General features: G+C 42.7%; 2 protein-coding genes across 2 annotated transcripts in view; one reads left to right on the top strand and one right to left on the bottom strand.

The window, feature by feature from the left end:
* The window catches only part of CNTN2 (contactin 2), an 88,885-nt gene extending 79,078 nt beyond the window's left edge, over positions 1-9,807 (top strand). Inside the window, exons 16-22 of the mRNA XM_040422180.1 lie at positions 1,580-1,650; positions 6,137-6,371; positions 7,538-7,647; positions 7,831-8,017; positions 8,464-8,576; positions 8,659-8,827; positions 9,696-9,807. Of these exons, the coding sequence (XP_040278114.1) occupies positions 1,580-1,650; positions 6,137-6,371; positions 7,538-7,647; positions 7,831-8,017; positions 8,464-8,576; positions 8,659-8,827; positions 9,696-9,787 (977 nt within the window). The 3' untranslated portion in view covers positions 9,788-9,807. The remainder of the gene's footprint in view (positions 1-1,579; positions 1,651-6,136; positions 6,372-7,537; positions 7,648-7,830; positions 8,018-8,463; positions 8,577-8,658; positions 8,828-9,695) is intronic.
* Positions 9,808-15,644: 5,837 nt separating this feature from the next.
* On the bottom strand, positions 15,645-16,442 carry TMEM81 (transmembrane protein 81). Its single transcript, XM_040422179.1, has one exon. The coding sequence runs from the start codon at positions 16,440-16,442 to the stop codon at positions 15,645-15,647; it is 798 nt and encodes a 265-aa protein (XP_040278113.1).
* Between the last annotated feature and the right edge of the window lie 306 nt (positions 16,443-16,748).

Genomic DNA, 16,748 nt, shown 5'->3' with positions numbered 1-16,748 from the left:
ATTTGGTGCAGGCACACAGAGCAAAGTCAGACTTAAAAGTGACATAAAAACAACCTTAAATGATAAATAAGCCCCAATGATTATACACTCACCTAAAGAATTATTAGGAACACCTGTTCTATTTCTCATTAATGCAATTATCTAGTCAACCAATCACATGGCAGTTGCTTCAATGCATTTAGGGGGGTGGTCCTGGTCAAGACAATCTCCTGAACTCCAAACTGAATGTTAGAATGGGAAAGAAAGGTGATTTAAGCAATTTTGAGCGTGGCAGGGTTGTTGGTGCCAGACGGGCCGGTCTGAGTATTTCACAATCTGCTCAGTTACTGGGATTTTCACGCACAACCATTTCTAGGGTTTACAAAGAATGGTGTGAAAAGGGAAAAACATCCAGTATGCGGCAGTCCTGTGGGCAAAAATGCATTGTGGATGCTAGAGGTCAGAGCAGAATGGGCCGACTGATTCAAGCTGATAGAAGAGCAACGTTGACTGAAATAACCACTCGTTACAACCGAGGTATGCAGCAAAGCATTTGTGAAGCCACAACACGCACAACCTTGAGGCGGATGGGCTACAACAGCAGAAGACCCCACCGGGTACCACTCATCTCCACTACAAATAGGAAAAAGAGGCTACAATTTGAACGAGCTCACCAAAATTGGACTGTTGAAGACTGGAAAAATGTTGCCTGGTCTGATGAGTCTCGATTTCTGTTGAGACATTCAAATGGTAGGGTCCGAATTTGGCGTAAACAGAATGAGAACATGTATCCATCCTCTGATGGCTACTTACAGCAGGATAATGCACCATGTCACAAGGCTCGAATCATTTCAAATTGGTTTCTTGAACATGACAATGAGTTTACTGTACTAAAATGGCCCCCACAGTCACCAGATCTCAACCCAATAGAGCATCTTTGGGATGTGGTGGAACGGGAGCTTCGTGCCCTGGATGTGCATCCCTCAAATCTCCATCAACTGCAAGATGCTATCCTATCAATATGGGCCAACATTTCTAAAGAATGCTATCAGCACCTTGTTGAATCAATGCCACGTAGAATTAAGGCCGTTCTGAAGGCAAAAGGGAGTCCAACACCGTATTAGTATGGTGTTCCTAATAATTCTTTAGGTGAGTGTACACTGCAGAGGTAATAAACATATTGATGCTACATTACACAGGTAATGAACACAGTGATATCACAGTGCATAGATAATTAACACAGTGATGTTACAATACCCAGATAATGAATAGTGATATGACAGTGCATAGATAATCCACACAGTGATGTTAAAACACAGAGATAATTAATGCAGGGATGTCACAACACAGGAAATAGGCAGAGTGATAAAGCTGAAAGATAATGTACACAGTCATGTCACAGCACATGGATAATTAACGTATCAATATCTTCACCTCCTATAGTTACTCCTTTCATAGGGAAATTTCTAAGAATCACAGGACGGTCTATACTACCCTTGTTCCAAAACAAATCACAATAAAGATTCATATTAATATAAGATAATATTGTAACTCTAGCATGTATAACACCTGATTATACCTACCCAACATTTCCCTTTAGCACCAATTGTGGCTCCATCAGGTCTTAATGGTGGAGGAGGGGCACCAAACGAGCTCACAATTACCTGGAAGGTAAGTAAATGATTGAATATTTGATTCTTCCCACATATTTGCTGTTTCTTTCTTTAGAATAAGCTGCTTTGAAAACATATGGGGGGGTCATTTATCTTTAGACGCCGGTCATAATAACACCATGCGCTGGCGGTGGATCTGCTGAAGTTATGTAGAGGCGCTGGCCTCTACATAACTTTGGCACATCCACCACCAGTCTAAATCTACGCCAGCTGCCTTGCTTGTGGAGATTTAGAACATTTTCTTTCTGTGGTGAAAAATGATAAATGAGACGGGTCTGGCAGCCCATCCACTTTTTTAGACCGGGCGTGAGCAGGGAAAAGTCCTATCTATGACAGATATACACCAGAAAACTGGCGTATATAAGTTCATAAATGACCCCCATACTTTTTACAAGATCGTGTGAAATTATGGGCTTCAACCCATTATTGAAAGCTCTGCAGGTTTCTGCTGCTTTCAGCTTTGGTATACAGGAACATACTGTATGTTAAATAAAATTTCCTAATCCATTTAGTTAAGTCTGACAATTTCTGCATGTACAGCTGTTAACTTAGAGATCCTAGAGTTCATTTAAGGCCTCATGCACACGACCGTTGTGTGCATCCGTGTCCGTTGTTCCATTTTCCGTGATTTTCTGCGGACCCACTGACTTTCAATGGGTCCGTTGAAAACTCGGAAAATGCCCGTTTTTTATTTGCGTCCGTGATCCGTGTTTCCTGTCCGTCAAAAAAATATGACCTGTCCTATTTTTTTGACGGACAACGGTTCACGGACTCATTCAAGTCAATGGGTCCGTGAAAAAACACGGATGCACACAAGATTGTCATCCACGTCCATGATCCGTAGGCTACTTTCACACAGACGGATCCGCAGATCCGTCTGTGTAAAAGCTTCTTTAGATCTGAGTTTTCACTTCGTGAAAACTCAGATCCGACAGTATATTCTAACACAGAGGCGTTCCCATAGTGATGGGGACGCTTCAAGTTAGAATATACTAAGAACTGTGTACATGACTGCCCCCTGCTGCCTGGCAGCACCCGATCTCTTACAGGGGGCTGTGATCCGCACAATTAACCCCTCCCCTGTATTACACATTCATTGGTGGCCAGTGCGGCCCCCCCCTCCCTTCCCTGAATTACATTCATTGGTGGCCAGTGCGGCCCCCCCCCTGTATTACATTCATTGGTGGCCAATGCGGCCAATGCGGCCCCCCCTCTACCCCCCTCCTAATTAAAATCTCCCCCCCCATCATTGGTGGCAGCGGAGAGTTCCGATCGGAGTCCCAGTTTAATCGCTGGGACTCCAATCGGTAACCATGGCAACCAGGACGCTACTGCAGTCCTGGCTGCCATGGTTACTTAGCAATTTTAGAAGCATTATACTTACCTGCGATGTCTGTGACCGGCCGGGCGCTCCTCCTACTGGTAAGTGAAAGGTCTGTGCTATAAGCAATGCGCCGCACAGACCTGTCACTTACCAGTAGGAGGAGCGGCCACAGACAGCGAAGGTAAGTATAATGCTTCTAAAATTGCTAAGTAACCATGGCAGCCAGGACTGCAGTAGCGTCCTGGTTGCCATGGTTACCGATCGGAGCCCCAGCGATTAAACTGGGACTCCGATCGGAACTCTCCGCTGCCACCAATGATGGGGGGGGGGGATTTTAATTAGGAGGGGGGGGGAGAGGGGGGCCGCACTGGCCACCAATGAATGTAATACAGGGGAGGGAGGGAGGGGGGCCCGCACGGGCCACCAATGAATGTAATTGTCAAGACCATGGTCACGGTCGAGACTCCTGTATCCGCAGGCTGTTGCCTGCGGTCTGGTTTGGTTGTTCAACCACAGGTGAGGGCCGCTAGTATGTTGCCTCACTTGTGGTTGCCGCTGGCAACATGTAGTTATTTTGCAGTTTAGCAGCCTGAGCTGGTGCTAGGCAGCTTGCTGCAATGTGCATGCGGTTGCACCTGGCAACCTATCTTTGTTAGGTGTGTCTTTTGTATGTCTGGTGTGCACAGGGTTTTAGTTATGTGTGCACTTTCTCCTTTAAGTGGCTGTCTTCCCTTCCCTGGTGTGAGAAGGGTTAATTCCCTTCTGTGTGTGTGAACACTGGGTGTGTCTGTGTGGGTGTGGCTACTTGGGCCTATATAGCCTCTGCTGAGAGCAGTAGTCAGAGGGGTACTTCAGCCATGGTCTGCTGGAGTCATCCTCCTACTTTATACCATCTGCCAGTGAGGGCCACCCTTGTGGTCATAAATGTTGTTATGTGATGTTAAGTTTATGGTTATGTGGTGTCTGTTATTATTGCAGCTATGGTTCTGGCTTCCTGTGTATTTATGTGTGCTGTGTCCTTTTATGTCTGTGTGTAGACTTCAGCACTTGTGTCCAGGGATCCAGTCAGTGTGTCTGTGGCAGGTAGGGGTGGAAGTCTTTCACTCTCCTGCCATATCCATAGTCTGTTTATGTTTATATCCCCTTGCAGCTCGGCCAGTTTAGATTCCTGTTTCTCCGCATTAAGGAGGAACAGGTGGTCTACCCAGCTCCTAGTTCAGGGATCGGCGGAGGGTGAGTAGGGATCTGAGGTTCCTGAGCATGAGCCCTCCTACCTTCAAGGTTGGCTCATGCAGCTAGGAGTCAGGGTCAGGTTAGGGATGCGTTAGGAGGTGACCTGCTCCCTTATTCTGTTGTCCTGGCCGAGCAGCGACAAACATCTCGTGGCATCGCATGGCTGAGGGTTTTCCCCATCCTCAGCCGTGACAGTAATACAGGGGAGGAAGGGAGGGGGGGGCCGCACTGGCCACCAATGAATGTAATACAGGAGTGGGAGGGGGGGGGCCGCACTGGCCACCAATGAATTTAAAACTGGGGAGGGAGGGGGGTCTGCCCCCTCCTGCCTGGCAGCACCTGATCTCTTACAGGGGGCTATGATACGCACAATTAACCCCTCAGGTGCGGCACCTGAGGGGTTAATTGTGCGGATCACAGCCCCCTGTAAGAGATCGGGTGCTGTCAGGCAGCAGTCATGTACATAGTTCTTAGTATATTCTAACTTGAAGCGTCCCCATCACTATGGGAACGCCTCTGTGTTAGAATATACTGTCGGATATGAGTTTTCACGATATAACTCAAATCCGATGGTATATTTTAACATAGGTGATGGGGACGCTTCAAGTTAAAATGTACCATCGGATTGGAGAAAACTCTGATCCGATGGTATAATAGGGACTCCTGACTTTACATTGAAAGTCAATGGGGGATGGATCCGTTTGCAATTGCACCATATTGTGTCAACGTCAAACGGATCCGTCCCCATTGACTTGCATTGTAAGTCAGGACGGATCCGTTTGGCTCCGCACGGCCAGGCGGACACCAAAACGACTTTTTCCTTCATGTCCATGGATCCTCCAAAAATCAAGGAAGACCCACGGAAGAAAAAACGGACACGGATCACGGAACTACGGAACCCGTTTTTGCGGAGCGCAAAAAAAACCGGTCGTGTGCATGAGGCCTAATCCATAGAGTCCCTATTGCTCTGTAATATGGATCAGTCAGCACACCGTTCTCCACTTTAAGATGCCTCTATACAGCACCACATTATGGAGCAAAGCAATCTATGTAACATGGCATCTTATGGAAGAAGCCAATACAGTAGGACCTCATAGAATTCTTGGAGCCTAATTGAAGCCATATTAAAGTCATCTGATTAAGGCTGTATGCCATAATCCTAAATAATGTTTGCAAGTAATTCCATGACTGCAAGGCAAAAGGCAGACACAATATTTCCCGATGCATGTGGATTTAATGGGCTCCGGAAAAATACCAATAAGTTAATGAGATCCTGACACCACCATAATGATCCCCCAACTGCCCGGAGATCATGATGGCTTTGGTGATCATGTCCCCAATGATTTTTGTGTTTAGTTCATCCAATGGATAACTTTGCTGGAAAATCTATTTTTTTCCCTGTCATGCTCTGTATCAAAATTGGCATTTGAAGTCAAGGGGGCAGCGGTCTTCATGCTCAAAGTTAAACTGTCCATGCCCCAATCCTGCCTCTTCACTCTTGAGTGATGTCTCTGTGCTGAGTCTCTGTACTAGATGATGGCACCTGAGCAGGATCTTGGGAAAATTGAGAGCATGTACAGTCAACACAGAGACGTCCATCAAGACTGAAGAGGCTGGATTAGGGCATGGAAATCTTGACTTTTAGCATCAAGACAACAGTGACCTTAACTTCAAATGGTCAATTTGCATACAGCCTGAAGTGGGACTAAAGTGTTTTTTATTCATCCATCGGAGAAACTGAACACAAACATCACTGTTGACCAGAACTGTAAGCTTCTTTGGGTGGTTGGAGGGGCCATTATGGTTGTGACACTTTCACTGTAAAACAAATGCATTTTTTCTACAGTCCATCCATTTTGGAATTGTGCTGCTATAAGTACCTAAATACAGATGAATTATCATTGGTTTCTTGTTCTTGGTATAACAGTCGTTGGAGAGGAAGTACCAGAATGGAGATGGTTTTGGATACATCATTGCTTTCAAAAGAATGACTGAGGAGACCTGGCAGACAGTTAAAATTCTTGGGGCGCAGTCGCAGCACTTTGTGTATAGAAATGAGAGCATAGCAGCCTACACTCCCTTCAATGTCATGATCAAGGCATTTAATCAAAAAGGAAAAGGACCTTACAGTTTGGAAACCATTGTATATTCTGCAGAAGAGGGTATGATATTCATGATATTACTGGCACAGTCTTTGATTTCATGGGTACCAGCTATACCTGTCTGCTTGCATTTCTTTATGCATATTTGTTAGATTTTCCTAAGAGATAAAATTTTGGGAAACAATTATTAGGTGTAAATTTTTGTTTAAACTAGACATATACAGTACAAACCAAAAGTTTGGACACACCTTCTCATTCAAAGAGTTTTCTTTATTTTCATGACTATGAAGGCATCAATACTATGAATTAACACATGTGAAATTATATACATAACAAACAAGTGTGAAACAACTGAAAATATGTCATTCTAGGTTCTTCAAAGTAGCCACCTTTTGCTTTGATTACTGCTTTGCACACTCTTGGCATTTTCTTGATGAGCTTCAAGAGGTAGTCCCCTGAAATGGTCTTCCAACAGTCTTGAAGGAGTTCCCAGAGATGCTTAGCACTTGTTGGCCCTTTTGCCTTCACTCTGCGGTCCAGCTCACCCCAAACCATCTCAATTGGGTTCAGGTCCGGTGACTGTGGAGGCCAGGTCATCTGGCGCAGCACCCCATCACTCTCCTTCATGGTCAAATAGCCCTTACTTTCAAAGTTTTCCCAATTTTTCGGCTGACTGACTGACCTTCATTTCTTAAAGTAATGATGGCCACTCGTTTTTCTTTACTTAGCTGCTTTTTTCTTGCCATAATACAAATTCTAACAGTCTATTCAGTAGGACTATCAGCTGTGTATCCACCTGACTTCTCCTCAACGCAACTGATGGTCCCAACCCCATTTATAAGGCAAGAAATCTCACTTATTAAACCTGACAGGGCACACCTGTGAAGTGAAAACCATTTCAGCGGACTACCTCTTGAAGCTCATCAAGAGAATGGCAAGAGTGTGCAAAGCAATAATCAAAGCAAAAGGTGGCTACTTTGAAGAACCTAGAATATGACATATTTTCAGTTGTTTCACACTTGTTTGTTATGTATATAATTCCACATGTGTTAATTCATAGTTTTGATGCCTTCAGTGTGAATCTACAATTTTCATAGTCATGAAAATAAAGAAAACTCTTTGAATGAGAAGGTGTGTCCAAACTTTTGGTCTGTACTGTATGTAATATATTTTATTTTTACATTTCATGAGCTTTTCATATGATTAATAAGTGTTCTGGTGTTTAGAGCCGAGCATTTCACCTTCTGACGTGAAGACAACATTTCTATCATCTTCTGAAATCAAGGTGGAGTTCAAGTCTGTGGCAACTGTCAAGGGGGTTTTATTGGGCTATGAGGTAAGGTGTGCACAGTAATCAATACCCAACTGCTATTGTGTACCCATTTAGCTGGCAATGGTATTTAAGGAATGCATGCTATGACCAGTTAAGGGGTTGAGAGAATGCCTAAGTGAACCAAAATTGTGTGTGTGGCTTCTCCTTGATCCAGAACTGGTTTATTAACTGTGTAACCTCAAACAGATCAGATACTGGAAGGCTGGTGATAATGCAGGTGCTGCCGATAGGGTGAGGTCGGAAAGCCTGGACACAGTTGCCAAAGTGAGCGGTCTAAAGCCAAATACCCTATACCATGTGACAGTTCATGCTTACAACAGAGCTGGCACTGGGCCACCGAGCCCCATCGCCAATGTTACTACCACCAAATCACGTATGTATAACAAAAAAATACATACAAATAATCATATTAGTATTGTTTATATCTTATGATAAATTTTTCATATAAGGCTTGTTTCACACTACCATTAAAGTCTTCCGGCAGAGGAACAGCTTGCCGGAGTTCATCGTAGCAGACTTACCCGGATACTGCCTTTCCCTGTCAGAGCCCATTGTCTATAATGGAATCCAGCATGTTTCCAGCATGAGTAAAAAACACTGCAAGCACCAGTTTTAGTCCAGCTAAATCCCGGCACTAATGCCGGATCCCCACCAGTTACCATTACAGTCAATGGGGCCTGGCGGTCCTCTGGTCCCTTCCTACTATGCCTGATATGATGAACTCTGGCAGGCTGTTCTGGCAGAGGAAGACTAGTGTGAAACTAGCTTAATATCAAGCATAGTATTTAGTCTGTGACTAACCCAGTTGTCATTCTTCAGCTCCAAACAGACCTCCAGGTAACATTTCCTGGACGCTTTCGCGTTCCAGTGTCAGAATCAAGTGGGATCCATTGATATCAATGAAAAATGAGTCTTCTGTAACGGAATACAAGGTAATTTTTTTTAAAAAGAGGCAGTTGACAAGTCTCATTTTCTTTTCTTTCCTTAGTACCATTAATTCTTCTGTTTTTGTAGATACTTTATAGAGTGGATTCCCATTCAACTCCTACCTTATATGTGACAAGCAAGACACAGGCAGAGCTTCCAGTTCCTGAAGGTGCCAATCATGTGACTATTCAGCTACGTGCCACTGGATTGGGAGGTGATGGGGAGGCAGCAGAGGTGCATATTCCCACAAATTCAGGTACCTTTTTTTTTGTATTGTGTGGTATTATTGCTGATAATATGTCACGTGATATTATAATCAGTCCTATGAAATCCCTTTCAGCAGTTATAACAAACACATGCATAAAGCAAAAAGTCTATAATTTACCGTTAAAGGACAAATGCAAAACATTTGGTTATATGAGGGGAGAGAGCCTTGTGCATACAGTACTGTTAATTCGCCAAGTAGAGGTAGTACTGTATTGGATCGAGTGGAGACCTTAGGGCAGGTTATAGACTTGTCTAAAGAGGAGATGATCCGGTGTGTAGGGTATCAGACCCCAGCTGATCATCTAGTGGTGGCCTATGTTGAACATAGACCATCACTTAATAAAAGCTCAACAACCCCTTTAACCCCACATATTACAGAGTTATATCGACATTACTGCATTGATAAATGCAGCATTAACATCAGTTTCATTAATGATTGAATTACCAGATCACATTAGTCCGGTCTTCAAGAAAAACTCCCTTCTATACACACTCCTTTAATTCAATTTTAGGGAATATTTATAATGGCAATTAAAGTTACCTTTTTCTCATGCTAGTCCTGACCTTTGAGACCATCATGGTTTCTTTCAGTCTTCAGGATCCTACTCTGTGTCCTCCTTGCTATTTTGTGGGTGAAACTAAACATATTGTCTCTATTCTAGTGCATTGCCGAAATGCACATTTTGCCACCGTTTTATAGCAGTATTTTATGTGTAGGAGAAGTTGCTTACTTCTGTGCCATCGCTTACTTCCTATAGAGTCCATTGATGGCACAGAGGTGAGCTCATTGTAATTAGCGGATTAGCAGTTGATTTTTGGAGCATTATTCGATTTTCATTTATTTTTTTCCCCCACAGGAACCAGCATGATGGTAGAAAACTCTGCTTCTCAGCCATTCATGACTAAAACAGTTGCAGTCTTGGTCCTAATCAGGTATCTTGCAGTTTGAAGCACTATCACCCTGAAGATGGAAGATTTGCTCGTTAACCCCAGCCTCTCACCCCTCAGAAGATGAAAAACAGCCCATAACAGCAAAAGACAGCATTCTTCTGTAAAGGGCAGTTAGGGAAAAATTGCCGGCAGTGTAAGCGCCCTCTAGAAGCAAAAGGGCATAGTGGCAGATGCGTTTTCCTAAAATTGAAGTGGGATTTACTTTTAGAAAGTGGGGTGGGTGCAAGCACTTTTTGATGGGATACGTTTGGGGATTTTGTCTTATGAAGCCATGTGTACATGCTTTATAAATAGCATTTTTTTCTACAATTGTCTTCCTTTATTTCTTTCTTACTTCAAATATAAAATGGGCAACATGAAGCACATTTAGTTGTCATACTGGGTTCTCTGGTACTTTTAGAAGGGACTAAAGCTTATAAACGGCTCCAAATGAAGGGGGTCATTAACAATTAGGCGTTTTTCGGGAGCAGATTGCAGCACAAAGGTTATTTGCGCCACAATCTGTGACTTTTCCCTGCTCACGCCAGGTCTAAAAAAGTGGGCGGGCTGGCAGGCCTGTCTCATTCATCATTCTACGTTTTAGGTGTGGAAAATGGTCCTAAATATAAGCCAGCAAGGAAGCTGGCTTACATTTAGACTGGCGTTGGGTACACCGAAGCCGGAGCCTCTACATAACTTTGGCGGATTCACCGCCAGTGCAGAGGCTTATTAAGAATGGCGTCAAAAACGACGATCTTAAAAAGTGACCCCCGAAAGTTCTTAAGGGTTCCTACACAGGCCAAAACAAGGCCTCAAAATGCCTAACTTGACAATTGTTTTTGAAGCATTTTTAGGAGACATTTTTGCCCATTAATATTGTTAACACTCGCCGTTTTTTTAATGTAATTTTTTTTTTGCATGCTTAGTGTTTTTAGAAGAAAGTATATGCCCTCTTGTAATGTCACTTCCCCTGTATATCTGTATGGGGAAAAAATGATTGGCAAAAACACAGCATACCAACAAGCCATTAAAAGAACGCCAACACATACTGTACAAAAGAACAAAACAAAACAAAAAAACAGACGTCTATGGAAGAAAAACTCCAGGCAATGAGGGAACAACACACCAGAGCCAAAGCTTGCCGAAATGTGCAAAAAACACTATTGCAAGAAGAAAAAAATGCAGGGTGAAAAAACACTGCGGAAGATGCTAGTTTAAAAAAACACACCAAGAGCTACAAAACCCTGTGTGACACCTGTCTAAGAAAAAATGTAATAGTTTCCGGATCTCATGACCAGGTAAATTTATACCTTTCCTCTTTGCTAGAAATATCCAGAGATGAATGGCACAAGATGACCGGCTTTGGCTATCTTGGACCACTGATCTCAGAATAAAAGCCAAGAGGTAAGGAAGGACACAGTTCTATGGAAGAAAATTATGATTACTTAGGAGATTTCTCTCTCCTTTACCCAAATCTTCTGTTCTGCGATCTTTGAGCATCACTGATGTCAGTCAGAGAACAATTTTCCATGAGGTTTACAGAAATTATTAATACTTTTCTTGTCGAAAAATTGTACAAATGGATGAAAAAAATATACATTCATTTTAAAGTAATGGTCTTTTCAAGCTGTAAGCCAAAGTTCTCACTCCGACTCCTTCGTAAATGGCCAATAAATTGTTATAACAAATTTACAGTAGTAATATGGTAACATCTAGAGATGAGCGAATTTCATGTTATGAAATTCGTTCACGCTTCGTTTGGTGGTAAAAGCAGAATTGCGTAATGGATTCCGTTACCACGGACCATAACGCAATTCTATGACGGAATGCATAATGGAATGCCTCCTACAAGAAATTTTAGACTAACACAAACATGGTCATAGGTGCATAACCATAAAGTGAACATACAAATAATAAAAGCATGGCTGCACACCATTTCACATGCAAACAATAGAACTAAGAAATGGGGGTCATTATAAATTAAAGTGGTATTATACCTAATCTAAATTAAGAAATAGAATTTCTTTGCGCACATTTTTGATCAAGCGTGTGTCTGGCCCATCTAAAGGCATTCCGTTATAGAATTGCGTTATGGTCCGTGGTAACGGAATCCATAATGCAATTCTGCTTTTACCACCAAACGAAGCATGAACGAATTTCTAAATATGAAATACGCTCATCTCTAGTAACATCAGACTTTTTCTTACCATCGTTTAGGTAATGAGGCTACTTAGGGTATGTTCACATCTGCAGCATGCCTGATCCAGCACAAATGTCGACTGTTAGCCGGACTAAAGACGTTACAACCAAACGTGGCCTGATCACCACCAGACCCCATTATAGTCAATGGAGATCCGGCGTGAATTGCATGATCAGGCGATCTGCTGCCTCAGATGTGAACGTACCCTTAGATGGAACTTAATTGGAATACAATTTCTGAACAAATAGTTTTTCTAAATTCCTTAGTATTTAGTAGATTCCACACTCCAGGAAATTAATTTTAAAATATACATGAATTTATTGAGGCAATTCCCAGTACAATAAACGTTTTCAGCCGCAATGGCCTTTGTTCTTCCCAGTCGAATGGCACCATTCTGCTGGACTTAGGCCCCTTTTTATTTGGCACCACAATTTCTTCACTACGTGGCATTCCGGTAAATGATAAAGGCTACTACAATTCATTTCCTGGAATGTGGGCCTTCTACAAAATTATTGTCTAGTCTCGGATCCATTTCATGCAACCGATGGTGATGGTGGAGTGATATTGAACCATCAATGAACAATTTTCTAAAGTCCTGTGAGTAAATATGCAATATACTATGCATTTAATAACTGGAAAACACTGTTCTACACAACAATTTTAATAAATCTACAGTAAATTGGAATAAAATGAATATTTAAAGAAGACCTTTCATCAGTTTTGACATAGGCAAATTATGGTATTACCTTGTAGGGCGGCCCCCACTGATGCCATGGGTGTTTATTAGTTTTTTTTCAAAACCCCCCCCCATTCATCCGCTGTGGCCCCCCCTGATGATTTGGAGCGCTGTATTATAATGAGCAGTAAACTCGCAACGGGGAGCAGTCGCAGTCTTCTGCTGTGGGCGTCTCCTTCTCCCTGGCTGTGAGCGGTCCGCTCTGTTTGGATCGCACTCACAGCCAGGGAGGAGATGCCCACAGCAGAAGACTGTGTCTCCTCCCCATTGCGAGTTTACTGCTTATTATAATACAGCGCGCCAAATCATCGGGGGGCCAAAGCGGACGAAAAAAGGGGTTTGGTGCTTTTGAAAAAAAGAAAAACACCCATGGCATCATAATTAGCCTATGTCGAAACTGATTAAAGGTCCTCTTTAAAAAGTATAGCTGCTATATTTAGTGCATGCCTTAAAAGGGATTGCCTGTGAATAAATAATTTTTCACAGGTGCCACAGCCTGCCTTCACTATAAAAAGAATCTTACCTGACCACTGGCTCCCATGTGTCCGCTTGTTTACGTTCTCCCCAGCATGGGACATGTCTCAGCTGAAGCCACTGGTTGGCTGCAGCAGCACAGGTCATCATGCCCATGCCAGAGAGGAAGTAAACAAGATGCAGACTGGAAGATGGACACACGGGAAAAATTGTGGAGGACCAGAGTTGCGGAAAGCAGGTATGATTCTTTCCATAGCAGAGGCAGGCCACGGGCCCCTGTGAAAAGTTAATTGTTCCCAGGGAACACCTTTAATACGGTCTTCTTTATCTGTCTAGCAGTTCTGAGATGACTGCAGGCTTGCCAGTAGTGAACTTCTTCTAGTCTTTAGTGGAGGAACTTACTGAGTATGTGCAACAGAATTTCTGACATTGTAGCTAAGGGGCTTGGAGCAGCATGAAGATACATAGTATAAAGGGACAGGAGAGAAAACAAGAGAGGTGAAAACTGATTTTCTATCATCAGTAGAACACCCTGCATATCACTGTTTATAGTATACAGGACTGGGGAGAACACAGGAGAGGTGAGAACTGATTATCACCACTAGAACATCCTGCTTATAGTATAAGGACAGGAGAGAACACAGGAGAGATGAGAACTGATTATCTATCACCACTAGAACATCCTGCTTATCACTGTTTATAGTATAAGGACAGGAGAGGTGAGAACTAATGATCTATCACCACTAAAACAATCTACTTATCACTGTTTATAGTATACGGGACAGGGGAGAACAAAGGAGAGGTGAGAACTGATTATCACCACTAGAACACCCCACTAATCACTGGTTATAGTATTAGAACAGGAGAGATGAGTACTGATTATCATCAGTGGAACCTGCTTATCACTGTTTATAGTAGAGGGTGGACCACGAAAAAGTAGCCTGCTTCCAGGGATAAAATTACCCACAAGTCACAAAAGATGATGAAAGTGGTCCCCATTCACATCTATGCATCTTTGGGCACATTGGATTATGTTAAACAGTGATGCTGCAGATAGTGTTTGTGATGTTTTCCTTGAGTGCAACCAGGAAATGTGGATTGTTAGTGTACACTTTCTGTTTAAATTTCCCCACAGATAAAAAAAAATAAAAAATCACATGTGGACAAGTCTGGGGAACATGGTGGCCATAACCCCTTGCTTACATTTTGCTCCTCCGTAAACCGTTCATGAATCTGTGCCAGTGCGTTCGGTGAGGCATGTTGCCTCATCCTGTTGGAAAAAGCAGGACGTTTTTTTTTCTGCAGCATCACTGTTGAAGAGCTGCAAGCAATATCAGCCAACATAATCCGACATGCCCAAAGATACATAGACGTGAACAGGGACCACTCAGCATCTTTTGTGACTTGTGGGTACTTAAAAATAAAAATCCACTTGCTCATTCATCTGGTCATCCTATTGCTGGAGGCGAGCTACTTTTTCGTGGGCCATCCTGTATAAGGACAGGAGAGGTGAGAACTGTATAGATGAGGATGCCTCCATATTGAATCATCACCTACCCCAAGTTCCCACAACAAATGGTGCAGAGCACTTCTGCTCTGGTCTCCAGTCTGTGCTGTCTGAGGCTTGGTGCAGCAGGTGCGATGACATCACTACATTACATCTTCTGCTTTCAACCACCGGCTGCAGGGGAATGGTGGAGCAGGGAGTCGACAGCTTCCTGCTTCACCGTTGTATTCAACTTTATCTGGGTCCTGATAAAACCAGAACATGCAACAGCTGTCCGTAGACTACGGAGGCTGAAATTTAAGATGGTCTCACTGGAGCTGGAATGGTTGGGAGCCTTGCTGATATATACTGTGTAAAACATGAGATCTATTAATACATTTATAATTTAGAACCTAAAACTCCATAATAAGTACCCCTCAAACCCCATCTACTGGGAATGGAGAGGTGGCTCTCTCCACTCATTTCTATAGGCTGCTCAGCTGTTTTTTGAACTCCCATAAAAGCAAACAGAAATGAATGGAGAGAAGTGGGCATGAATGGGTCTCTCTAAATTCACATCTGCCATGGCATCCTGGTTTAGAAATTTAGTAAAGGATCTGTAAAGGAAAAATACAGACTCCTATCTCATGGTACACCAGATTTCAAACAATATTTTCAACCATATTTCATGTGATCCAATCAAGGCATTAACAAAACATATGGATGGTTGGTATGAAAACAATGCACTCCTAGAAAGTGTAATGGCAGACTCGCATGACAAATCATTACATATCAAGCAAATTGATTAAGTCATAAAAGGGTATTGTGACAACTGCATTTTCAGCGATATTTTATTATCCAGCGTAATGTTACTCTCCTGGAAATCGATCCATTTTCTATTCTTCTTCTAGTCTGTAATCGGTGGGGTGAATTAGACGTGTTCATCAGCTGCATATCTTGTATGATGAAGATTGGGAACGTTACAATACACTAGTAGTGTCAATGTCCTTCTCTTTAGATCTACATGTACATCGGATCAGTACTAAAATAACTAAGCCTGTCACTATTCCCACAGCACTCCCAATTCCAACATAGGTGTATCCTCCTCCATATAATTCAAGCTTTTTCAACACATCCTGTGCATTAAGTCCTTCTGCTAAAGCAGCCAACTTCTGTTTGCTGATGAGGTACTTGTCATAGTTGATATCTATAATGCCAGGTGTAATGATTCTAATTCCAAAGTAAATGCGTTTGACTAACTTCAGGTCGTCTTCTCTTTGCACATCACAGCGATAAGTTCCAGCATTTTTCTCCTGTATGGAGTCAAATACAATCGTAGAATTCCAAACTTTTAGTGGTCGAAAATAGTTATCATTAACGCTTATAATCCCAGGAGCTATTCTCCAGTAGTAAATCTTCCTGCCACCTAAGATACCAGTGGGTGGCATCTGACAGTCCATAGTGAAGGGATCCCCAACACTCAAAGTGGACACTTGTGGACCGCACAGCCAGTTACTGAGACATTCCACCCTCACCACCTCACAGTCCTTGTGAATGCCAAATCTGTCCACAAGGCAACGTTTTTCTACCTTGCTGCCGATTCCACATGTCACACTACACTCTGTGGTTTCTATGACTGCCCTGATAGAAACAGTTTCCATTGCACGTGGTATAGTGACAGCAATGAGATCTTCCATATCTTGGGCAGAACAAATCTCAAGTGAGATTAGAAACAAGGAGGACAGTATAAGCAGGTCTTGTCTTCTGAAAAATTCCATTTTGGTGACTGGCCAGGATCTACCGTACAGACATGGAATGTTGAGTCTTGAAGCATTCTTATCACATTCTCCATTCTGACATCATAATCAATAAACACTGGCACAAAACTGAAAGGGGTTTAGGAGGTTAGAAAATGATGGCTGCTTTTCTTCAAAATCAGCACCACTCTTGTTTATGGGCTGCATAAATTCAGCTCAGTCTTACACAAGCGAGTAGAGCACACAACCTGTGGACAAGAGGGATGCTTCTTCTGGTATAAAACAGCCATGTTTTTATAAATCTCATACAATCATATCTATTTTAGA

Source organism: Bufo bufo, chromosome 3 (genome assembly GCF_905171765.1).
Source record: "Bufo bufo chromosome 3, aBufBuf1.1, whole genome shotgun sequence".
Classification (NCBI taxonomy): Eukaryota; Metazoa; Chordata; class Amphibia; order Anura; family Bufonidae; genus Bufo; species Bufo bufo.
Note: the sequence above shows the minus strand (reverse complement) of the source record. Positions and strands in the feature narration are given on the sequence as shown.

Excerpts from the sequence above, each read along its gene's own strand:
- TMEM81 (XM_040422179.1), bottom strand. The coding sequence starts at position 16,442 with ATGGAATTTTTCAGAAGACAAGACCTGCTTATACTGTCCTCCTTGTTT.